This window comes from Sceloporus undulatus, chromosome 2 (assembly GCF_019175285.1).
Source record: "Sceloporus undulatus isolate JIND9_A2432 ecotype Alabama chromosome 2, SceUnd_v1.1, whole genome shotgun sequence".
In the NCBI taxonomy this organism is placed as follows: Eukaryota; Metazoa; Chordata; class Lepidosauria; order Squamata; family Phrynosomatidae; genus Sceloporus; species Sceloporus undulatus.
In genome coordinates, this window is record NC_056523.1 from 214,647,985 (window position 1) to 214,674,357 (window position 26,373).

General features: G+C 39.8%; 1 protein-coding gene across 4 annotated transcripts in view; it reads right to left on the bottom strand.

The window, feature by feature from the left end:
- Positions 1-26,373, bottom strand: part of GAK (cyclin G associated kinase) — a 116,999-nt gene that overhangs the window by 49,769 nt on the left and 40,857 nt on the right. The window contains exons 3-12 of one of the 4 annotated variants that reach the window (XM_042449594.1): positions 21,435-21,494; positions 19,506-19,620; positions 17,239-17,381; positions 15,174-15,299; positions 12,442-12,531; positions 10,231-10,366; positions 9,537-9,649; positions 8,215-8,326; positions 6,562-6,685; positions 3,174-3,179 (exon numbers count right to left, since the gene is read on the bottom strand). In XM_042449594.1, coding sequence (XP_042305528.1) covers positions 3,174-3,179; positions 6,562-6,685; positions 8,215-8,326; positions 9,537-9,649; positions 10,231-10,366; positions 12,442-12,531; positions 15,174-15,299; positions 17,239-17,381; positions 19,506-19,620; positions 21,435-21,494 — 1,025 coding nt within the window. Of the gene's footprint in view, positions 1-3,173; positions 3,183-6,561; positions 6,686-8,214; positions 8,327-9,536; positions 9,650-10,230; positions 10,367-12,441; positions 12,532-15,173; positions 15,300-17,238; positions 17,382-19,505; positions 19,621-21,434; positions 21,495-26,373 lie in introns of all 4 variants that reach the window. The other 3 variants (XM_042449593.1, XM_042449596.1, XM_042449595.1) reach the window with 3 other exon arrangements.

Consider the following 26,373-nt stretch of genomic DNA (forward strand, 5'->3'; position numbering starts at 1 on the left):
TTCACTTTAACTGCCATGGCAACATCCTGTGGCATCCTGGGATTTGCAGTTTAGGGATGGGTACTTAGAGAGCTCCAGTACCTCACCAAACTACAAATCTTAACATTTCACAGCATGCAGCCACAGCAGTTAAAATGGAATTATAGTACTAGTGTCAGAGGACCCTTGGTCAGCCCAGGTTTTCTGTTCCATTACTCTTTGAAACTGATACTGCTGTTTTCACTAAATATTTTCAACAAGAATGGGCTTCTGACAAGAATACCAAATTGCTGTTAGTTTGACAAGTTCAGTAAATTTTCCCATGTCTGAAGAAAAGAGCACTTCCTTTGTAAAGTAATAACATTCTGTCTCAGTGCCATATCAAGAAAGTTCTGGGTTTTTTTTCTGATCTGTTTGTCTTCTTGTACATTGCAACATTTCCTTTCCATCTTTTCAACAAGACTTAAAACCTGTCTTGCTCTCTCAGGCCTGTTACAGCTTACTTCTTCTTGAGCACATATTGAAGAAAAGTTTTGATTATGGACAGCTCTCCTTAGAATACCATTCAATGACCAATTTTCCCCAAAATTATCCTTTTAGAGGTATATATCATTACTACAGTGCTACTCTAGATGTTTTTGGATCAGAAAACAAAATTTCCCTATCTGAAAATTAAGAAATTTATACATTGAATCTCATTTTCTAGCGAGACAGGTTCTAAAAAAAGAAACCCAACTTACATACTTCTCTACAACTATCCAGGAGCTCACAAATTTTGCTCACCAAAGTGGCTATTGGCAACCATAAAGTTGTGTCTCACTTCATGCCAGGAGGGAGATTCCATTCCAGCCCTGAATTCTCCACCATTTGCAACAAATTTGAGAAATGTGCGGTTTGAATTCATTGGATTCACTAAATGTAATAAGCAACAAGAACCTGTCCTGCTGCTTCCTAGCAACTCCAAAGTCTGGTATAAAGTAAAGTGATGAGCTAGATGAACCTAAATACTTCTGGAGTCAGGTAACAGCCACAATTCCCATTATATGACTGTACATATCAGAGAACCAGAAAACAGATGAGGAATGGTAGTGACTACACCATTAATATGTTCATATTATTAATATTCAAAATATAAAATAGCTAACCATGATGAAAAATATGTGGATCCCTGGGCCCATTATTTATGATGCAAGCACTCTGTGTAGCTATCATAAGCTATCTTTAACAGATTTTACAGAGGTGCATGTTCAATATGTCACACCACTCTCATGTGATCTTCAATAGTAAACTTGATGAAATTCTTACTTCAAATGACTTTGGAGTAAACATCAAAGTTTATGTCTCTCAGTCTGAAACTGTGCCATCTGATATAGTTAACTGACTGCCCAGGGAAAAGGCTAGGTATGAAACCTTCCTTGAGTGTGCCCAATTTAGTTAAAGCACATGAGTGTGACTCTATTTAATATTACCCTGCGTGGCATTATCATCCAAGGGGAGTGCAATCATTTTATAAACTGACACTGTTTGGCAAAATGGTTGTCGAGGCCAGTGGTTCCCAAACGGTGCTCTTCAATGGATTTTGGACTTCAACTCCCAGAATCCCAGACTATTGGCCAACATGGCAGAGGATTCTGGGAGTTGGAGTCCAAAATCTCTAAAGGGCACAGTTTGGGGACCACTGGTCTAGACCATGCTTCTCATCCCTGTCCCCATGTTTTGGACTTCAGTTCCCAGTATCGCTGACTATGGGCCATTTACGGCTGGGGTTTGGTATAGAAACCCAATTGTCCGAAGGACAATTTGAAACCACAAGTCTAGGTCATTAGAAGTGATGCTACCGTTGGCATAAATCATGTTCACATGTAGCTTACTTTTTTGTTTTTTTCTTCAATCTTTTCTGACATGTACCAAACCTTTGCAGTTTTTCTTCTTCAATTTCTTCAGAGGGAGTTTCCCGTCATCCTCTGAGTTTGAGGAGGTGTGACTTGCCAGGGTCACACATGGGTTTCATGGCCAAGTGGGGATTCTCACCCTGTTCTCTAGAGTCATAGTCCAGCACTCAAACCATTCCATGATCCTGGCCAAAGTGTTTGTGTCTTCAGATACTTAGAACATCCTATGCCCAGAACAAACTTGAACCTCAAAACTCTCAACACATACAACTTCCACAATTAATTCAGAGCATGTTGTTGCTTTATGCGTCCCTAAAGAACTCCTAGTGAATCTAGGACATCCTTTTATTTAACACTGGAAGGAATATGGGTAATGTCAAAACATGGGCATAACTAGCCCCTTTGTCTCAGCAAGAAAATATAAAGAGTAATTATGTCCAGTTAAGCACATCCTGGTTTATTCTGGTGCAAACTGGCCACCATACAGAATCAAATCAGGGGTATGATGTGGCCCTTGGGCTACCATTTGGCCACTCCTATTCTACACAACAGAGATAGGATAGTATCTCTTTTAAACACCTCTACAGAATTTTTGAAGGTCTTAAGGTTTTTGATGGCTAAAGAGGCATCCTCATTCACGTATTTCAAGAAACTAAGGTGAATCTTGGCAGGGGCACTGGACACTGAAACTCACTGGCTAAAGAGCTGATAATATATCAGCCAATATAAAGAGCTCTTCATGAGAGCTGGTCCTAACTCATTTAAATGTGATATTATTACACAAAGTGAGTATTTCAAAATGCATATTATTTTAATTTTGCAATTTCTAAATAGAACTTCAGCTATGCAGTCTCATCATATGCCACCCAGAAGTATATTCACTTTCCCAACCCTTAACAATTAATGCACAAATGTGATACCTCTGTGCAACAGAAGCAATCTACTTTCCCCACATATTGCTTTCCTATTAAAAGGGAAGAAAAGATAGTAAAAATAGGAAAGATAGAGCAATTCAGTGAATTAACACAGGAAAGAAACTCTGAAGTTATACATGTGTGAGGACTATTACACAAAGATTTGATACTTAAGAATAATGTAATTTTACAGGACAATATCTTCATTCATAGTATGATAGCTCTACAAATGTATGTGAGTTAGAAGCCAATGCTAATAAGTCATCTTCAATGTACAACTTGAGAGTTCAAAAACTTCTGAGTAGTCAGCGTGTTAACACTAAGGAGTTAAGTCAAAACAATCCATGCAACATAGAGAACACATACTGACATATTTATGTACATTTACCTTGGACTGCTAAGAAACGTGGGTATGGAATGATGAAAGTTGATGGGGAGAAATGAGCAAGGAAATAAACATCATAAACAAAATCATGATGCAAAAGAGAGAGGGGGAATCCCTCTCCAAACAATCTACTTTCCACAAACACATATTGCTTCCTGCTCCCTCCAAAACAAAGCCTTTGCATCATAGCAACTTTTGAAAATACCGTTATGACATGAACCAAACAAAAAGCATCATCTACTGATTTATTTATTTTTTTGCATCTACAGTTAGCCCTCTGTATCCACAGATTCAACCATCCACAGCTTGAAAAAATCCATCACCACCACCCCCAAAATAGAAAAAGCAAACCTTGATTTTGTAACTTTATATAAGGAGCATTTTTACTATACCACTGTATATCATGGAAATTGAGCATCCAAAGATTTTGATATCCATGAGAACCAAACGTCAGCAGATACCAAAGGCCCACTGTATAAAATAAACAGCAATTCAACCAATTCATTCCACATACAGGAACAAACAATTAGAATTCTATTGGCCCAAGAGGGGGGGGGGGAAACTTGCTACATGTTGGGAGTAAAGATGTGAAAATCTGGGGAGAAGCCTCAGAAAAGAATATGATTTTCTCTTTTTTCCTTCTGAAGCAATTTTTCTGCAATTTCCTGACCAGATCTATGACGGTAAAGCAAAATATTTCACTATCTCAATGTGTTCACAGTCTACTTGAAAATTAGTATTGATAATTTGGGGTCATTATTCTTTGTTTTCTTAATGTTCAACTTCCTTTGCACTTTCTTCCTTGGCTTTCCTCAATGGTCATTCCACGTCTGGTATTTTCTGCTAGCAGAATGGTATTATTTGCATACCTCAAATCATTGACGTTTCTTCCTCTAATGTTTACATCTCTTTCCTATGAGTCTAATCCATCTTTCCCTATAAATTAAACCAGTGTAATAATTTGGAAATTGTGATTTCTATCTTAAGTTCCCATTAATCATGTTCCACATTAACCAAAACCTATTTTAGATAAACCCAAGAATGTTATGTATTTTTTTAACTCCCTTCATTGTCTGAAGAGGAACAGCTACAGTTGATCCTCTGTATTCACAGATTCAACCATCCATGACTTGAAAATACTCAAAAACATATAAATTCAAAAAAAAAAACCAAAGCTTGATTTTGCCATTTTATATAAGTGATACCATTTTACGATGCTACTGTTTAAAATGAGACTTAAGCACCCATGGATTTTAATATCCATGGTGGATTTTGGAAACAAATCCCAGTGGATACTAAGGGCACATTGTACTAAGAAGCTACAAACTCCAAGCTACTTTGAGTATACAGACAAAATACATGACAGACTTTGAAATGATGGACCTCATTCCTATAATTATTCTATGATTGAGAACCTAACCCAAATCAACATATTTAGCAGATGTAAGAGGCTGTTTTAGCTGGGCATTGCAGAGTCCTTGCAGAGCCCATCACTGCCAAATTGCCCATGTTCTCTATACAAGTCCATCTACACATGGACCACAAGGCCTCAAAAGGATCTTAACTGAAGTGCCAAATATTTCACCTTGCCAAAGATAGACTCCGCTTGAAAGAAACAGTGCCAGTCCATCCCAAAGGGGTTTCTCTCTGACAGAATACAGCAGCTAGCATGCAAGCCCCAAATGTCTAACAAGGAGGAAGACAGAAGGCCAACTGACCCACTCCTGGCCTAAAAGGCTCTGTGCTTTATCTTGGCTTACTGTAACCCATAAAAATGAATCATGAGAAGTATGCATGTGACATGATTTGTGATTGGTTAATTTAACTCTGATCTCATAATTACTACAGAGTAATTAACATGAACTTCTCTATGCTTGCTGGCTGAATGCCTGATGCCAAGAATCTTCTTTCTCTGTAATCCATTTCAGTAGAGCGTGTAATCCATTTCAGGAGCAAGAGGCACATTATACTGATCAACCCGATCAACTAGCAACAGGTAGAAGAGATCATGATGGCAATTCATTTCACTGGCTACTTTTTATTGTTTGCAGGAACTCGCTCAAACTCCTGGTGACAATCAGGGGGAAGAACTGAATAGGAACTTGAGGAGCTGTGAATAACTAAACAGTTCAGGGATTAATGAGTGATCTGACTATGCATTAATAAACTTCTCTTTGTTCTTTTTGTAACTGTGTCTGGCCATTCCTGTTAAGTTTTGATAGAGAGTCTGGTCACACGTATCACAGTGAACCCACAGAACAGCACATCTGTGGCCCATATAGGAAACACTTTCAGGCCCGTACCCAATCCAGGAAGAGATCTTGAGGGAGGCAAGGTGATGAACAGTAACCCAAGGGTTGAAACTGTGGGGGCAGTTTGGAGATGAAATCCATTATAAATCGGTCAAATCTAGTTGGAACTAATAAGATTCAGGCCTATATGTGCCAGTAATTACATTTTTAATTCCGGTATCACAGGTGCATATCTCTTGTGGCTTTACAGTATTCATGATAGAAGGTGATGCGACCATGTTCTTCCAGTTCTAAATACCTCCAGTGAACTGGATAACGTCAGGAGTTAAAGCCCTGCCCTGTTTTTGGCCAAAGTGCTGTTTAAAAGTTCTCCAACTTATTCCTCCAATGTCGCAATCCTCCTTCAACTTCCCCACACAGCAACAACAGAGAGGAAGCAAAGTGGATCTTATGGCACTTTAAGGCAACAGACAAGTCCCAAACCTTAGATTCAGCCACAGTCTCAATTCAGCCAGTTAAGACGCACCTAGCTTCACTTCTCCTTTGCATGTCTAATGCAGAGCAGGTGAGGCAAGAGGCAAGCTAATGACCCACAGCCTCAAGCTCACTGATCACTTGTTCTAAAGTGGGGTTTCATCATGACAGACTTGGAAATGATGGACCTCATTCCTAAGTTCTGTGAGCCAGATAGATCAACCAGGCTAGCAAATCTGGTCTGAGCCCAAGCTTGTTGTACACCACTTCAGAACTCCATGCTTGCTGTACACCACCTCAGAACTACACCACAAATTTACAACTCTCCTCCCCCATAATGTTATGAATTCATCAGACTCAGCAATGGCAGCTTCTCTGCCTTCAGACATTTACTGTTTACAAATAGAGGAAGGCAATCAATTGAAACTGCCATGCTGCAAATGTTCCCTATTAAAAAAAACAACATCTGGTTGAAAGTGAGGATTTGCCAACTGATCTCAACTGAATTGCTTATCTACTTTTCTACAAAATTAAGAAAAGATTAGCAGTTCGGTTTGAGGGGAAAAACCAAAATAAAATAAAATGCACACACAAAGTAACACAATAAGTTGAATTCAAATCAGAAAAGTAAACCATGATAGTGAATTTACATTCTCTTTACTTACTTGGCCACAGACTGAATCACTTTCGAAGATGTGTCCTTGATATTTGTTAAAAACCTCTCTGTTCCACCCCTAAGAATATCAAAGAACCCTGCATAGGTCTGGTCACATTCTGCTACAGTCATGCCTAAAACCAAGAACACAGGATTATAAACCAAAGCATTTCACCCTTAGCATTCCTTCTGTACTAACTGTAGCAATGTTCTTAAAAATGGCATCTTTTTAAGTTCATAAGCTTCATCATGAAGGCTTATTCCATTATGAAGCAAACATTCCTCTGAAATACTGCAGAGCTGTTGCCAACTGCTACAGAAGTTAACTTGTAGTTGCTCTCTACATGTCATGAGAATCCAACTTCTGGCGATCCTAAACAGCTTACCGAGTAGCAATAACTCATGGGAGTTACAGGTCAAAAATATTCTAGAAGACCACATGCATTTTCATTTCTGGACACAACAAACAATAAGCACAATCTGATTTCTAATCTACTTTGCACATTCTAAAGTTATACAGTCATCCCTCCAACTTTGCGGGGGATCTGTTCTGGGGACTCCGCGAATTCAAAATTTCACGGATATTCAAGTCCCATTGTCCCCAATGGTGTGTCGCCATTGGGAACAATGGGAATTTGAGTATCCTCCCTCCCCCTTCCCTCCGTCCCTCCTTACCTTATTGAGGCAAGGCCTTGGCCGGCATGGGCTTCTTCATGCTGGCGCAGCCTTGGCTTGACCAGAGCACCGCCTAAGGACTAAGGAAGGCCTTGCCTCAGCTGGAGCAGTCTTTCTCTGGTTGATGCGGCCTTCCTGATGCCAGCACAGCCGTTCTCCCAGCCAGCACAGTCTTCCTCTTGCGGAGGCAAGGCTGCACTGGCATGAAAAAGCCTGCAGCAGACGTGGCAAGGCTTTCTTCCTGCCAGTGCAGGCTTGCTCCTGCTGAAGCAAGGCTGCACCAGCCGGAAAAAATGTCATGCCGGCAGGAAGAAGACTGCTCCAGCCAAAGGAAGGCCTTGCTTTGGCCAGCGCAGGCTTCTTTGTGCTAGTGCTGCTGCCAAGGCAAAGACACGCCGGCCAGAAGAACACTGTTCCGGCTAAGGCAAGGCCTTCCTTAGGCCAGTGTGGCCTTGCTCTGACCAGCACAGCCATTTTCCTGGCAACCACAGCCTTACTTCTGCCAAGGCAAGGCTGCGCCAGCCAGATAAAGGCCACACCAGTTGGAGGAACACCATGCCAGCTGAAGTAAGACCTTGGCTGTGGCGCAGCTTTCCTTCAGCCTGTGTGGCCATTCTTCCACCCAACACAGCAGTGCTCTGGCCAAGGCAAGGCCGCGCCAGCACAAAGAAGCCTGCGCCAGCCATGGCCTTGCCTCAATAAGGTAGGGGGGAGGGGAGGGGGGAGTTGTCCAGCGGACTTGCAATTCGCAAATAATCAAAACCATGAATTGCAAGTCCGCGGATATGGAGGGACAACTGTATAAAGGACTCTGATTAGTCCATCATGAGCAACAGATAAAGCACTCAGTTTCCAGTGTCTAACAGATAATGTTTTTTCAGGTAGCCAAAGTGCTGCTGTATATATTACATTTTACTAATAAAGATCTGTATGCTGCGTATCTGATGCAACAATGGCTTTGAAACAGAAAATTTATTCAGCAACATACCTGCATTATATATGTTGTTGAGTTGTCCTACAGGTTTTGAGTTCTGTGGAACCAGAGCTGAAGATGGCCTAGGCTGAGCATTGTTTCCATAACCTCCGTTTTGCTCAAGAAGCTGAGGAAAAATTTCAATATCAACTCTTGTACATTTCTCTCTTTCATATCTTTCTCACACACCCACTATAAAAAGTACAAATAGCTGAGGCCACTGCTCAGTCAGAATACACAGATCACTCTATTGTTATTGTTTTTGAACCAATAATAGCACACACCGCTTCAAAAAACACAGTTATGAGTGAAAAATATAGGACGAATGACATTGGAAGCATGTTTCCATCAGATGCTGCATCTCATAAAGTGGAACGGAGTTCATGAAAGCTTATCCTGAAACGTACTCGTCTCAAAGCTAGCCCTAGAACCTTCTTAGACCTCTTTTCCTTTACCAATTTCCTACTTATAGGAAGTATGAATTGTATATTTATTATTTGTCACATGTACATCTTGACTTTCCTCCACTCAGCTCACCTCTGTTCTCATAACAACCCTGTGTGGTGGGTCAGGCTGAGAGAGTGTGATTTCCCTAAGGTTTCACAGCCTGATGGGAATTTTGATCTTTCAAATCCTAGTCCAGCATCCTGCATTGTCAATACTTGCAGCCACTAAGTGGAAGAGACAACTTAGTGGTGGGGATCTGGGGTCCTCCAAATGTTTTTGGACTGCAATTCTGATAATCCTTCATCATCAGCTATGCTGATGGGAACTGTTGGTCTAAACTGGATCACAAATTTTCACCCCTGTCTTACAGATAATTGGAAGGGTGACATACAGAGTAATAAGTGCCAAAATACATGATGGTGGAGCCAGGTTCATGGTGGAGCAGGGCCTGAAAAGGCTGAAGACTGTAGTTTAAACTCTTAATCCCAATGGAAGCAGTTCCCCTATCTACTTGGCCCTCAATCACAAGCTCAATAAATTGCTTTAATTTACCTGCTCCTTCCTCATCTTTCACAGTCCACATTCTTCCTGTGCAACCTCAACCACTTTATAAACCTATTTGGTACACTGTAAGCCTATGGCAGAAATTGTTAAAAATCATGATTTATTTTGAAGTGCTTACAGATCAAGCACTTCAGAAATGATTAAAATGTACAAGCTGAATATTATTATTAATATTAAAGCAGGCAGTGCTCTATACCATCTACTGCTTGCTTTCCTTATACCTGAAAAGGAAATCTTTGTATGCTATCCTTGTATCTTTGGAGGAAAGAGGTTTTTAAAATGCAAAGGAGTCCAAACACTGGATTTTGCTCAGTATTGTCAGTTACCTCTGTGATGGGAGACTTTGGGTTTACATTCCTTGCAGCTGCAATTTCTTGCAGTTGATTTACAAGCTCAGTAATAGATAATCTCTCTTCTGGATTCACTTTCAAAGTAGAACCTATGAAAATTTCAAAAATTAAGGAAAAAAAATACTTAGACCAACATCTAGGAAGAGCCCATTGTTTCCTCCACAATTTTGATCCTACAAGTCAGCTAGAAACTTTAAAGATGGCTAAAAATATGGATAACATAAAGATTATGACTGTATAAATTAATTTACAAATAAAGATGTGGCTGGTGCCCCCTAGTTTACTCTCATGATCAACAGTCATGAAACATCAAATTTAGAAAAGGACTAGGATCAAGCCATATGCCTAATTATTATTATTATTATTATTATTATTATTATTATTATTATTTATATCACGCCTCTCTACAAAATGCAATCGAGGCGACTTACAAGATTAAAATATTAAAAAGATGGGATCAGTAAAACTCAGCATTTCTACCTTTCCACATGAATCTTCTTTTGCCTATTCATATACTATCACTTCCATGAAATAACATGTATTTTAAAAAATTGGAAAAAAGACATACATATTTTTTAAAGGAAACCAAAAATTCACACTTTAAACTTCTACTAAAAAGAAACAATACTAGCTCACATTCAGGAATTCTTCTCTCTGTTAAGAAACTTACAAATGAGGTCATGAAACACAGTATATCTTGTGTCATTTTGTGGGATGGAATATTTCCCGTTGACTATTCGAAGCTTAGCACCATCTTCAAATGGATGTTGCCTAAAGCAGAGCAAGTAGAGGATGCAACCCAAAGCCTGAGAAGAGATAACAGCAAAACAGAAGAAAAGAGAAAAAGGACAAGAAATCAAAAATGTAAATGCTTCCAAGTTAAATTGTATCAAGAATGGGAACAATTATTTTATTTCTCCTGATAACCTGGTCCTGTCCAAAGAGTTTAGAAAAAGCTGCAGTGTCCAAGATATTCACTGAAACAGTACCTTGGTTTCCCATAGTAGGGGGGAAAACCCACTAAAACTTGTTTGCCATCCAAAGTTCAATGGAAGCCCAATCATATATTTTCCATTCTACTAGTTCACACATCTTGCTCTCACACTCAGCAGTTTATTCTACCTCTTTTCAGACTTCTGTGAACACCAGTGATGAAGCAGTAACATGCCAAAACGCAGAGCTGAGAAAGTTACTTCAAAAGGATGTCATACGCCTCCTTTACAATGATACAGCCACAGAACAATAAAAGTACTTTAAAAGATACAATTACACTAAAAAGGGCAAACCAGGCTCTTGTTATGTAAACTGCAATGCAGCTACACATCTATTGCTGGAAAGGGAAAATTACAAAGTTATGACCTAGTTATTTTGAATTAATTCCTCCTTCCAATAATGAATGGATAACTATATGAAATGATAGCTACAACTACAGTGATTTACAGATGTAGTTACTTCCCAGATCAGCTGCAACATACACATAACCCACACAGTAACACAGGCGAGGGACAGACTGCCCAAAAAGAGTGGCCTGCCGGCAGCCTAATTTTCTCCAGAGGGAAGCCACAGCCTCCGACCGCGCAGCTTCCCTATGGAGGAAAAAGAACCCGGAAAACCCAGGTTCTTTTTGAGCCGCAGGGATGGCATAACAAGTGCACCATTGGTGCACTCGTTAGGTAAGAGCTATGCGGCAATGTGCGGATGCCGCACAGCACTAACATAACAATAGTGGTGCCCGTGTACACAGGGCGCCGCCATTGTTATGGTGCCCGCACGTATTAGGGTTAGGGAGCATGCGGTTGGTGCGCACTTCCTAACCCTTGAATTGGCACCAGCATGCTGCTTTATGGCAGTCTGTACCGTGGCCTAGTTACTCATATTGTCCCTTATTGTAGAAGCTCTAAGGAGAATCTGAACATTTTACATTTTCTCCAGATTTCTCAACAGATGGAGAAGTGTGATAAACTTCTCTTTGACACCCAGAAGAGCAAGGGAAAACAAGCAGCTCACAACTGCCTGAATGGAAATTGCAGTATATTACAACTTAATGATTGACTGGATTCATCCATGTGCTTTCATTATCCTAGTAAAATCATTCAAGCCCATCATTATAAGAAATATGTAACTTTAAAAACTGGTGTTCCAAGCGTGCTTGTTTTCTACCTCCTTCATCCATGTTTCCTTTTCTGTGCCTTCTTTTAGAATATAAGCCTGTGAATGTGGACCACCTTGTTCTTGAGCTGTGGGGACTGCCAAAGTTAAATGCTTTATATATGACAAATAGGCCATCAAACAGAGTAACGGGACCAAAATTAGAGAGATGGGATTTCCACTGGAGTGTCATGTGTCCAGCTAAATTAAATCTGTCCTATTTTCCTTGGCTTTTAAAAATGGTGTTTATTTAATATTACACTTTCAGTTCTTTTTTAATTGTCTTTTTCAGAACACTTTATATTTGTTTTAACATGAAACCAGGCCTAGTCTGCCATCTGTTTTGGACTACTCACTACCTTGACAAGTATCCTTCAGAGCTATTCCTCCTCCATTCTGGACAGGATTAGCACCTCATAAAATAGACAGACAAATCATTATTGTTGCTCACCAAACTCTCCTTAGGCATATACCTTCAGTTCCCAAAAGTGGCACATGCAGCTTCACTGCCCAACTTTTAGCATGTAACTTTAAACATGCTCTAATAAAATGACTCATCTTTATCACAATGACGTTGTGTATATGTTTTTATCAGTTTACTGTTAAGATGCCTGGGGAATTCAACAAAAGGGTAGGGAAGAACTAAAAATATTCTACATATGTAAATATGAAAAACAGGTGATATTCGGAGACATTTCACAAAGTCTACTCGAGGCACAAAAAACATGCATACCCATATATCCTGTTTCTCATCAATTGGAAAATTGGAATACAAATCTATTATTTCAGGAGTCCGATACATAGGCGTTGTGTTCCTCGTAATCTGCAGGAACAAAGTAAAAGTTTCAGAACTCATTTATTTTTATCCATATAAAAGAAGACCAGACATACCTGGAAAGTAACTGAGAACACAGACACCCACTTCAACCTCACTAAAATTTAATTTCTATACAGTACAGCGTTACTCTATCAGAAAAATAAATCATTTTCAGCACAGATGTGGGATAGAGTATTTGTAGGAAAGTCTTCCTGAACAATATTTTTCTGAGGAAAAATTTCCAACCCATTCTATTTATGTATGTTTATCCGTAGTTGTCTGGGTTCTCATACTGTAATCAATCATGCTCTATGGGCTATCAACTTATATACTGTAGTTATTCTTTTAAGGTGACAAGCATTAGGTTTGTGATTTCCAGAATACAGATGTTTTGCCAGGAATTGACACATGAAGATGGTTCCTATGGAATTTTTGTGGCTTCCGGCACTGCTCCTTTTAGTCTTGTGCAACTGGTGAATTTAGTGGACATGGCTATTTGAAAAGTTGGCATTCTTGGCCATTTTCCAATTTAGAGATCCTTTGCCCAAAATAGATACAGTATAGGAAGATGGTTCCTGTGGAATTTTTGTGGCTTATTGCATCACTTACATGTAGTCTTGTGTGAATTTGGTGGGCTAGGCTCCTTGAAAGGTTAATGTTCCGGTCCATGTTCTATTTAGCCCAAAATGGATTTATGTAAGAAGGTAGCTCTTGCCAAATTTTGGTGCTTCTTGTGACATCTCTGGTGTGGTGAATTTGGTGGGTATGGCTATCTGGATCATCATGGGCTGTTTTTAATACAATTGTTGTTGTTGTTGTTAATCTTGCTTTCACAGTTTACTAGGTGTTACTGGCTGGAGTTTTGGAGCATCAGCGATTCAGATTCTATATGCTCGTTGCATCACTCTCATCTAATCTTATGAAATTGAAGAATTGGGTGGGTGTGGCTAGTGTTGTGGGTTCTTTCCTGGAATATAGATGTTTTGCCTGGGATAGGCAGTATTAAATGGTTCCTGTGACATTTTATTGTGGTTTTTGCCATATCTAATCCCACTTAATTTTGTGCAGCCGGTGAATTTGGTGAGTGTGGTTGTCTGGGAAGTTGATGTTCCAAGCTGCTTTTCTGAATAGAGATATTCTATCTGGCACAAGGGCAGGGGAATGATAAGTGGTGGTGGTGGTGATGAACCACAGTACGAATGGACATGGCCACTTTACATGGTTCCTGTCTTGATGAGACATAGTGATGGCACAAGGACACATGGGTAAATATCATAAACAAACAGGGATTTGAATGTGGGTCTCTCTTTTCAAAGTCTAGCACTTTAAACAATACTCTGTTAGTTCTCTCTAAAGCATACTGTAAATACTATAGAAATGGTAGAAAACTGAAACACTGTTGGGGGGATACAATGATTAATGTATTGAATTCACTGAATTACAACACAAATTAATAGTATGTATAATTATAGTATTAGTATTTGAGGTGGTAGAATCAAGTGAAATATGTCAACCCTGGTTTGGCATCAGTCAAATAATTTAGCAGCTTTTGACTTTCTAGTGTTATTTTTCAAATTATTTTTTATTATTAGACATGTAAATGAAGGACCATTGAAGGGTGATTCCCCATGTTACAGAAAAAAACAAAAATCTTAAAAATTACAGCAATGACAGTGGCTTTAGGAATCAAGGGCAGAAGAAAAGAAGACAAATGGGAAGGAGGTGCTCATTCCTAATTTTGTCCTTACTGGGGACAATACCCTGGAGCTAAGGATAGGAGACTTTGGCCCATCAGGCACTCAATCAACCCTCTCCAGAATGGCCAATGGTAACACTGGATGCTGTTGTCCAAATGATCTGAAAGGTTAACATTTCCCCACCTCACCTTTAATTCTAGGGCACACTATTGTGTTCATCCTTATACCCTAAATCTTCAGTGGCAAGGGTGGTTCTGAATTACTGTGCCAGCAGTACCCAGTTGGTTCTTCATTGGAAGAAAGGTAAGATAGCATCATCCATGGTTCTGTATGCATAAGAATGGACACCTGCCACAATACTTTATGTTGGTCTACCTTGGCACAAAGGTGTTCCTCCAGATTTTTGTTGGACTGCAAGTGCCATCAGCTCTAGGGATGACAACTTGAAGCCAACAACATGTAGAGGACCACATATTCCTCCTCCCTGTTTTGATTTTTTTACAAGCTTCAACAGTATAATATAGCCTCCTATCAAGATGAAGGTGTTTTAGTGACCTCTACAGCTTTCCTTTTGGCTACTATTCACTAACCTCAATGTGTCCTTCCCATTCTACCAGTCCCTGCCAAAAACACTCAAGTTCTTTGACAACACTCTTTTCAGAAACTTAATTAGACAAGGCAAGGCAATGCAAGCAGCTTGGCTAAGAATGTATCTTGAAAATCAAATGCAGAACTCTGGTTCTCTTGAAATGTTGGCAAAGGCAGTGAAAATTACTAAACTACTTATTATAACTTCAGTTTGGGAATATTAAATAGAGCGCAAAGGAAAGCAACTCCCTTTATTTAAGATTTCCATCAGAATATCTCACTAGGCCAGAAATGTACTGAGGTTTATTTTAAAAGCCAAAGGATACAATATGTTAAAATACAACACAACGTCAGGTTTCTCACCTCCTCTTCAACTGCTGCTCTTTTCTGGGCAGTCCAGTTGTAATCTGGATAATGTGCTACGTTTGTTGCACTGCCAAAGTCACACAATTTAATGGTCCCCTGGTTACTCATCAGCATATTTTCAATCTGTAGAGACAAGATGACAGCTATTTAAGAATACAGTCAGTATACACATTCATCTTTTTTTGAAGAAGACAGCTACTCATCTATGCTTATAATCTTGTGTTCAGTGCATACGACTCTTATCAATTCTCAAACTAAATTAAATATGTAAGATTTATTGTGTGTAAGTGAAATAGCACACTCTAAAATCAAAATATATGTAATTGAGTTTTTCTGTTTCTGCCCATAAAATATTATTTCAGAATCTCCAGTGGCTAGAAAGTTTGAGAGATCCACTGTTCTAGTTCCCTATCAAGATTAATGGAGTGATTAATCTTAAGCATGTTGCTTTTTTGAAAACATTCCTAGAACTGCTCTTTTTGAATTTCAGTTTTGAAGCCTCTCCAAATTCAGTGGGGCTTGTTCTCTGCTAAGTATATTTATTTCACAGCTTCAGTGATGGTACTCCACTTAGAAACAGTAAAGAAAGTATGATGGTGGGATGAACAAAAATGGATGTTATGGTGCTTTGCCTTTTTTCCGAAAAACTGCAAGACTTACAGAAAGCCAGAGGGCGAATTTACAAAAGCTTGCATAGGAATATTATGATATATGTTACCCTGCAATTTTCAACAGACACCAGTTCTTTTAAGTGCTCAGATGTGGTGAGAGGCTTCCACTTGAACACTGGGCAATTTATCAAGAGAAAGATATGACATGTCTGTCCCTAATTTAATTACACAAAGCACATCATACTTCGGAGAAAATATTCTAAAGACGAAAACTTTATATTCTATCTTTAACTCTTGACTATCCATCTCATATTACACAGTATAGCCATAATTCTACTCTTCCATGTTAGATATTACCACATTTCCAAGAGTTACTGACAACAAGGGCATCCTGGATTCTGTCATGGTAATATCAAGTGGTCCAACTCTGCCTCAGGGTCACATGCACAGGCCTCTTATGTGCCAAGCCAGAGAAATTCAAATTCCACAAGCTTGGGATTTATGGTGCCATGGATCTCACAGAAGCGAGACCTCCAGCACTGTGAGTTCCTCTGAGATTCCATCAAATTTAAGAAGATGACTTTTTAATTTTTTTGTACTGATTATCTTGCTAGCATCATTTCCCCAAAGCTTCCTTTATAAAGGTTTATCTTCAACACTAGGCACAAGCAGAGAAACCTACACAGAACTTACAGTCAACAAAAACATTCCACAGCAAAGATTCTCTACTATGCTTAAATCACTGATTTTCTATGGTGTAATTGCACCAAAACAGCTCAATCTCTTTGCTACCAAGTGAAGAGAATCCATGCTCGGGATGTATTATTAGTGCTCATGTTACTCAGCACACCAAAATCTTACTCTGGAGTTCCCATCATGTTATACTACACCTTTATCATAAATAAAATTTCCTAAACTTTGCACACTCGCTTCTCCAATCAGCTGCCAATGGAGAAATTCTGACCAGCAAATAAAATGTTTTTAACAGAAACATTCATCTATTGGTTGCCTAAGCAAAAATGACACAAATCCAACCCCAGCTCTATTTCGAGTGGCCCACTGAAATGAATGGGACCTCTTGCTTGCTAACTCAAGTCTGATTGGTTTCAATTACTTTAACTAGCACTAATGTTTTTTTTAGCCCAGAATCCTGCCTTTATCTTCAGTTCCAGCTGAAGTTTCAACATGAAATTAGTGATGCTCTTCATTGCATGGAAAAGGGGAGGGGAAGTGCAGCCCATGGGCCACATCCACTCCACAGAGTACTTTCTGCTCCCCACAAGGTGGTCCAAAGATTTGGGGTGGGGGGTGGGTTCAAGTTTACTTCACAGTTAAAGACATCACATGAGCCTAAAATAGCCCCTGAATATTTTTTTAAAAGCAGAACAATTGTAGCCCTTAATCTTAGATAGTTGCCAGTCCCAGCATTAAACTAACTTCAGATTCAGTACCTTTAGATCTCTATGAATAATTGGAGGCTTCTGTTTGTGCATATGTTGTACCGCTCTGCATGTCTGGTAAAATATCTTGAGAACCGTATCACATGAGAGGGGTCCTTTGGATTCAGCTTTCTTTAAAAATTCCACCAATTGCCCTGTGAACACAAAATTCTTGTTAATGGATGAATCACACACATTAGGAAAAGAGGCAGCAAGAATTTAAGATAAACTGGCAACAGCAAAGGCACGGCCCCCTGTGCCCTTAAAAACAGATGCTTTTTTAATTGCCTTCACAGAACAAGGTGGAAAGGGGAGAAGCAGCACTGACATGCATCAGTTGACATTGTGTTGGTTAGTCCCAACTAGAGTAGACACATTAATCAACTGCTCAGTGGTGAGTCAACAGATAGGTAAAACCAGTCCAGTTCCAATTCAATGGGCCTGCTCTAATCAAGACTAATAACAGAATTTAAGCCACGACCTACTACTCTAGAATAGAAGGAATGAAAAAACAGTTTCTATTTCCCTTGGGAGGTACTGGGTCCACCCCAAGCTCCAACTCAGAGGTTTTCCACAGAGGGAAGCAATAGCAGCTCCCCCAACCTCACTGGAAGACAGACACTTGGCCCCTTTTATGCCAACCAATTATAGCATTATGATTCCACTTTTAACTCCTATGATGACATCCTATGAAATCCTGGGGTTTGTAGTATGGTGAAGCACTAGAGTTCTTTGGGCATAGAATTCTAAATGCCCCCAAACTACAAATTTCTGGATTCCATGCAATGCTGCCGTCACAGTTAAACTGGAGTCATAATGGTATAACTGGGTAGTAGAAAAGAACCTCAGAAAAACAGGAGTGTCAGTCTTCATCCCAAAAGTTTTTCTCCTTGGCCTCATTCTGAATTTATTCCCAAATCTACCAGTATGTCTGGCACCATTATATTTGCAAATAAGTGTTCCTATGCTGCTCCTAGTAATCTCTGCACTATAAAATATTTCTTACTTAGCTTTCAAACAATGGCTTTGGACCAATGGGGGGAAATGCAGAAGGACAAATACTCCACATTACCAGCTTCAGTAGCCTGTGCTTCTTTTTAGAAAAAGAAAAGGCTTAATGTCTTCAAATGAAAAATTATCTACTTGCTTTGGAACCAATCAAAAAGAAAAAGCTCTGCAAGAAATCGTTTAAGTGTTCCTTCCTTTCCAGTTTGGCACAAAGACAAATGAGCCATCAGGCCTGCATGACCTGCACAGCAGTGGGCCCTTAAGTCTCGGTCACACCAATTAATTAGAGAACAATTTTTAATCTGCAATTAAAGCAGCGATTAAAGCCCACAGCCCTAATTAATATCCCATCTCAGGGGAGGAAAGCATAATAACGCAAAAGAAAAGGAATGCAGAGCAGCTAATATTCATTCCTTTGTGACAAAATGTTTTCCTGCCAACATTATTCCCTTATTCCTGCTGTTGAGAATGGGAAAAAAGTGTGTATGTGTGACACACACACACACACACACACACACATATAAAGCAGGATGAAGGGATTGTCTAGTAGTAAGAGAGCATGTGATGCAGACTACATGTATGAAGGGACTTGGTGACAACCGAATCTCTTTAGTAACAACAAAAGCTTTCATTTTGACAATTCCCTTCATGGTTTTCTCTCAAGAAAGAATTGGCTAGGCTGATTTACGGAAGTAGATGTACATATATACCGTATATATTCATTTATAAGTCAACCTCACGTATAACTCAAGGGCGGGTTTTGGGACTAAAAGTATGGATTTTGATATGATCCATGAATAAACTGAGGGTAAAACTTAGGTGAATGTAACAAAGGATCTAAAGGATGAAACAAAGGAAAACGATGACAAAGAACTTTAATAAGTTCTTCCAGCAGACATAATTGTTTGTGTTCACTCTATAAACTGGATGGATGAAAGGGGGGGGGGGGGTCTGTGCTTCCAGGACAGATTACACTCTTGCATTTCACCAGGGGATGGTTCCCTCTTTAAAAACAGATGCAGTACGTAGACTGACCCATGGATAAATCGACTCAGGTTTTTGGGTCAATTTTTTGAGTAAAATTTCTAGACTTAAACATGAGTATATACAGTATATATAAATATATGGCAGTCTTTCCCAACCCATTCCCCTGCAACCCACACAATCCGATAGCTAGCTATGGGGAATTGGGGAGCTATACTTCAACATATCTAGAAGGCATGAGATTAGGAAAGACAGTTATAAGCAGTCCACATAAGTAATTATTTTACCTCTACAAAGCTCAGTTAGCAGAAGAAACTCCCCTTGCCCAGTATCAGATTCTTCTTTTCCTATGGATGCTGCAGAGCAGAACTGGACAATATTTGGGTGGCCAGATAGCTTTTTCTAGAAGATTACAACGGTTAAAGTTTCAAAGACTTCTTTATTTGGGACATATTTTTGCAGTCTGTAGTCACTTTATTTGATTCCTAGAGCATCAGACCCACTAAGACCCAGATGGCTGTGAGGAAAGGGAATATGGCTGAAGAAAATGTTTTAATTTTTTTTAGCAAATTTTCCCAAGTTTCCAACAGCATTCCTTCACCCCAATATACAGTTGCCTCTCTGTTTTCACAGGCTTGGAGTCTGCGTCCCTTGCTGTTCGCGGGGGCAAATGGAGGGGGACAAAATGGAGTGTGTGCCCTCAGGTGTTCCCAGGTGTGTGTTGCCATTCAAGCCAATGGGGCTTGAATATTAGTGATTTTTCGTTTTCACGGGGGGTGGGGGGTTCAGAGCGGATCCCCATGAAAACAAAGAGGCAACTGTAATATGATGTTATAATATGGCTTTGAACTGCAGAGTAAAGGTTTCATTTAACTCTTAAAGACTGCAGTGTACAATAATATTCTGTGCTGATTCTGAAATGAAGTAGAAAGAATCACATATCTAACACCGTTCAACACAGTAAGAATAGAACACACAGCAGATCTGACTTTCTTGGGCATAGCCATCAATGTCCTGTGCCACTGTGAATTTGGAAAACAAAACCAAGCCAAAGTACTGACCTAAAGAACTTCATGCAACATAGCAAAAGAAAGCCAAAAATTAAAAGGTGAAAGAATCATTTTTTACCTACAGTGGCATTTTAAATTAACATGAAGATGATCTCCAGAAGACAGTCACAGTCTGTAACATTTAACGTATACTGTTTTATCATTTAATCAACGGCCCAGTTCAGATGATCAAATGCCGACTTTTGAAGCCAGGACATTCATAAGCTTCATGTGTCTTCCCTGAGCCCCTTAACTCCTCCCTTTGTAGAAGCAGTGAAACATTGTCTCCTAAATTCTGGCTCGTTTGACAGCCATTAACCATAGTTTCTATTTCAGACCAGAGCTCATAAAGTTACATTTAAGCAGTAATTAGTTACAGCTACTTGTCCAAGGCCCCCAGGTAGTTAGCTGCCATTACAACTTGCAGTTTTAAAAAGTACCTCTCTACTTCTTCATTATTCAATAGTAAAAAAAAATGATTTAGGCCTGTTACAGACTGCCAAAATAAAGCTGCTTTGAGTCTCTTTGGAGGTATGCTATTTAAATGATGCATGGGTCCTAAGAGTCCGGAGGTCGCGCCAAAGCCACACTCCATTCCTAAGCACTGGAGTGCAGCTTTGGTACAGCTTTCGGATTCTTAGGCTGCATGCATCATTTAAACAGCATACCTACAAAGAGACCCGAAGCAGCTTTATTTTGGCAGTCTGTAACAGGCCTTAAAAAACTTTTTGGCTATCTTTTTCAAAAGTAAGAATGCTACAAACTAATAGCCTGTAATACATATCATACCTGAGCGGTGAGGTCACACACCCCTGTAATGACATAAGTAACTATGAGAAGCTATAGTTATCCTGCAAAAAGTCTGACATTCTCTCTCACTTCATTACAACTGCAATGTAATTTTGTTATGCTTTAGCCAATTAAAAAGAAACCAGTTACATGTAATTCGAAATTTGTAACTAGTAACTTTTGGTTCAGACGCTAAAGGAAGTTATGGTTAACTCTGGTTTCCTAGTTTGTTTTGCTGCTTGTGCAAAAAGAGGAGCAAAGTGGTGCAAAGGGGCTGCACATGCAGACACAAAACCCATGCAGATCCCATCTCATTCAGCCAGGATTGAGTTGTCCAAAGAGAGACAAATGATTTTCTTTTTCTCGCTGAAAGGATACCATAAAACAAACTTCTTGAATGATGGCTTTGTTCTTTTCTTCTTCATTAGATAACAATCTCTGTCAGGAAATAAAGACATTACAGAAAAACATTCTAAATCAATTCATTATAGTTATTTCATCTTATGATACCTAGATAGCTTAGAAAATCAATTTACCGTATTTTCCAGCGTATAAGACGACTGGGCGTATAAGACGACCCCCAACTTTTCTAGTTAAAATATAGAGTTTGGGATATACTCACCGTATAAGACTACCCCTCTTCTAACGCACACCAAATAACATTTTTAAAAAATCAGATTTGATTTCAATATGGTAATTTTCATTCAAATGCTTATGACATGCAGGTACTTAGCAGGAAACCTTGTTGTATACAAAGCTTACTTGGACTGGTCAGCTCTCCCTGCCTGTCCAACCCTCCCTGTCTCCAAGACTATCAGAGCGGTAGCTGCTTTCATACAATTGCCGCATACGGCGGGGATGTGGCCGCAACTGCTTTTGAGCTCCCCCCACCATATGTGGCGACCACAGATTCTCCAGTCTGGCTCGGAAGTTTCAGAACCAGCCCTATAAGATGACACCCGGTGTATAAGATGACTCCCAACTTTTGAGAAGATTTTCCTGGGTTAAAAAGTAGTCTTATACGCCAGTAAATACAGTATTTATTTAATTTATAACCTACCTTTCTCCCAATATAGGATTTAAGGCAACTTGCAATTTAAGTTAAGTCAAAATATACTGTAGTTAAAGCAATGGATAATAAAAGTGTTGAAAACAATGAAACAACCAATCAAATTAAAATATTAATTTTAAATGCATTTTAATACATAGTAATGATGATAGAAATAGAGCACACCACAGTTAAAAGGCCATCTGCAATGGCCAGTTAATAGTTAAAGGCCTGGGTAACAACAACAACAACAAAAGGGGGAATCTACCAGCATAAGTACTAAAACATCAACCGCTACAGAAAATACTCAGACAGTTCACACTATCCAAATTAAAAATATGGTATATTAAGCTGCATAGGGGACAGCCATAGGAACAGCGGTTCTATAATGGGGGTGCCACAATGCAGAATTCCCATTCCTTTGTCATTACATAATACACAAACAACATGCATTGACATGTTGCTGTTGTTGTTGTGTGCCTTCAAGTCGTTTCCGACTTATGGTGACCTTAAGGCAAACCTATCATGGGATTTTCTTGGCAAAATTTGTTCAGAGGAGGTTGAGAGCATGTGACATGCCTAAGGTCACACAGTGGATTTCATGGTCAAACTGGGAATCAAACTCTGGTCTCCAGGCACAGTCTAATGCTCAAACCACTACGCCGCAGTGGCTATGCACTGACATAGAAAACTAATAAGGTTCAGATAAAGGTGTGAAGGAGTACAAAAATATAGGGAAACTAAGAAGAAAAATGCTCTATGCCTGTTTTTTGAGAGGAAAAATTGGAATCTTTAGGGAAGAAAAAAATCCAGTGAAGTATTTTCTTTTTTGGAATAAGAGAAATGCTTTTCAAGGCAAGGTTCTACTCACTCAAAATGCCAGGAACAACATAGCATGGAGATTTGTGGGTTAAGACCATCTCCAGAATTTGAGAATGTTGTTTCCTTTGCATAATATAGAAATACACAGCCCAATCCAGGATGCATTTCTGCATTTAGTGGGTGCTCTCATCTTCCTGAGACAAGTGGTCTTCATCCTCGAGTTAGTTATACCCAAATCTCCTGCTAGCCTACTTAAAGCTGTCATAGTATGCAACTGCTTCAATCCAATCACTTTTTATAATGAAAAATAACCTCAGCCCTTGAAGGCTGTAGAGAAGCCACAACATGTACAAAATGCTGCTGATATCTTGCTGCTGGAGGGATATGTTGCCCATTAGCTTTATTCCAGTAACCCCATCATGTTCCCAGATCACATGCAGGCAGACTGAAAGCTCCTTCTAAGCCCACATTGAGTTACCACACGCAATCTGAGATGCCACCCAAAAGGTTCATTCTGAAGTGTGGAAGACAAACACTGCTGCACCAAATAGCCACTGATTCCCTCTTCAAGCAACATAGCACACATTGGAACAGTTCCCACATATTGAAAAAAGCAATCCTGACTATTCAAAGATGAGAACCAGCCTTTAGGCTTTCCCAGGACAATTTAGTTGGATCCTGTTTTCTGCGCAAACTTCATGTGGAATAAAAAATTATCTAACATTCACTTTAAAATGTTTCATAACATTGTAGTTACTGAAATGCAGAACATTTTGAAATAATGCACATGTAAGCACTATTTCCAAATGCACTGTTCCAAGAAGGTGCAGATCTAGACATTTGTTTCAAGGTTATTTCTTCCTCATGTTGGTAAATAAATTCTGTCACCAGGCCCCAGAACCATCCAAATGCATTGGGTTGTCCATTGTTCAGTGCTCTGGAAATGTCTGTTAAAAGTTTAACAGCTTGCAATTTATACAAAACAATCTGTAAAACGGCCACAGCAAAGGCTTAATAGCTGTTCTGGGTTATTCTCAATAGAGCAGCCAGTGTTAATTTTTTTTAAAAAAAAGCTTCATTTAAAAGGTTTCTCATCCATTCAATCACTGCCCTCCTGCTATCGCTTCAGATGACTTTGCAAAAACAGACAATATCAAATAGCAGGATCACAATGTCTGTGTGTCGGTCCTGAACTCGGGAGGAAAATGCCTCACAGGCACATCAGTCAGCAGGAGAGTCCTGCACTGGGACAGGCTTTGCTTTTGTCTCAAAGGCAGCAGGAAAGGATATGCATGAATCAGTAAACTGGGGCCATCCAAGATTTTTTTATGTTTCTTTCATTTTTATGCTGTTGCTCCTGTTATTGTGAGCCTTCAAGTCGTTTCCGACTTATGGTAACCCTAAGGTGAAGCTATCGTGGGGTTTTCTGAAGATTTGTTCAGAGGAGGTTTGACATTGTCATCCTCTTAGGCTGAAAGAGTGTTACTTGCCCAAAGTCACACAATGGATTCCATGACCAAGCTGGGATTCGAATCCTGGCTTCCAGAGTCATAGTCAAAAGTGATTAAAACCACAAACATATACATTTTGGAGTAAATCCAAGTCTCAGAGGCTATAACAAACACACGTTTTAGCTCTGTTTAAATATTTGAAGATATGTCATACTGAGGATGGAGCAAGTTTCTGCTGTTCCAGAGAAGAGGATGTGGAACAATGGATGCAAACTACAAGAAGAGATTCCACCTCAACATTAGGAGGAACTTCCTGACAGTAAGAACTGTTCAATAGTGGAACACACTCCCTCTGAGAGTGGAGGAGTCTCCTTCCCTGAAGGTCTTTAACCAGGGGCTGGATGGCCATCTGTCAGGGATGCTTTGATTGAGAATTCCTGCATGGCAGCGGTTGGACTGGATGGCCCTTGTGGTCTCTTTCAACTCTATGATTCTAAGACACTCCAGAATTGAACCATAGCCAAGAAGGCCCTGCCTGATATCCCCCCACACTATATTCCTCCCACTGGTGGAACAAAGAGGAGGGTCCTTAGAAGCTTCAATCCTCAGGTAGACTTACAAAGGGAGAGGCACACCTTCCAGTGTCAAGGTCCCAAACTGTTTAGGGATATCATTGCTATCATCAGCACTTTGAATTCAGATCAAAAATGAATCTGCAGACAAAGAATCCATGGATACAAAGGGCCAACTGTACATTTTTTATCTGAATTCCACAGCTTGAAAATATCCCCAAAAATATAAATTTCAAAGAGCTAACCTTAATTTTGCCATTTTATATAAGGGACACAATTTTACTACAGCACTCTATTTAATGAGATTTCAGCATCCATGGATTTGGGTGTCCACAGGGGGTCCTGGAACCAAACCCCAGCTGATACCAAAGGCTCTCTGTACTGACAAACAGTTCAATTCCTTTAAGATTGAAGTTATATGATATTCGTAAACAATTTTGCAATTGGGCCACTGTGTGTTTTGCACTGGCTGCAACCTCTGAGTCATATTGAAGGGCATCTCAATATATAGCCTATTATATAATATAAGTGGAGTATTCCTTATATGAAATGTTTGGGACCAGAGGTGTGTTGGATTATTGATTACTTTTGAAGTCTGGAATACTTGCAGTTGCATACATGTACAAAGTGAGGTTTCTTAAGACCCAAGCTTAAACACAAAATTCATTTGTGTGTCATATATACCTTATATACATAGCCTGAAGGTAATTTAATACATAGTGGTGGGTTATAGACCGCCGAAAAGCAGCGGTCTGGCTCCGCTGCCGCTTGCAGCGGCCAGGAGCCGCAGCTTCTAAACCGCGGGACTCCCGGATGCTGCGAGGAAGGAGTGCGGAAATCGCGTTCCTTCCTGCGCCCCGGAAGTGGCGCCGCAAAGCGCAAGGCGCGCTTTCGCGGCGTCACTTCCGCCACGACACGTCTGGATGCTAGGCGTCCAAGACATCAAAATGGCGGCGGCCGTGTGGAATGGCTGCTGCCATTTGTTACGAACAGAGTTGGTAACAGGAGTAGGGGCGTCTAGAAGAGAAGACCCTTTTTTAAACTGGGATGTCCTAATGACGTCCCAAATGGCGGTCTGTAAAGCGCCAATATTTTAAATAATTTTGTGCATGAAATAAAGTTTTTATACAGTGAGCCATCAGAAAGCAAAAATATCACTATCTCAGTCACTCATGAAACAAGTTTTGTTTTTTGGAATATTTTGGATTTTGGGGATTCTGGATAAGAGAGACTCAACTTGTAGTCCAACCATATGTCCAACCGCCCTAAAATGCATTTTTTGTCTCTGTTTCCCTCTCTACTGAAGCTGGCCTTAGTATCAAGGTTTTGCATTTGTTTATTGTTTTTTGTGGGTTTTTCGGGCTATGTGTCCATGTTCTAGAAGAGTTTCTTCCTGACGTTTCGCCAGCATCTGCGGCTGGCAT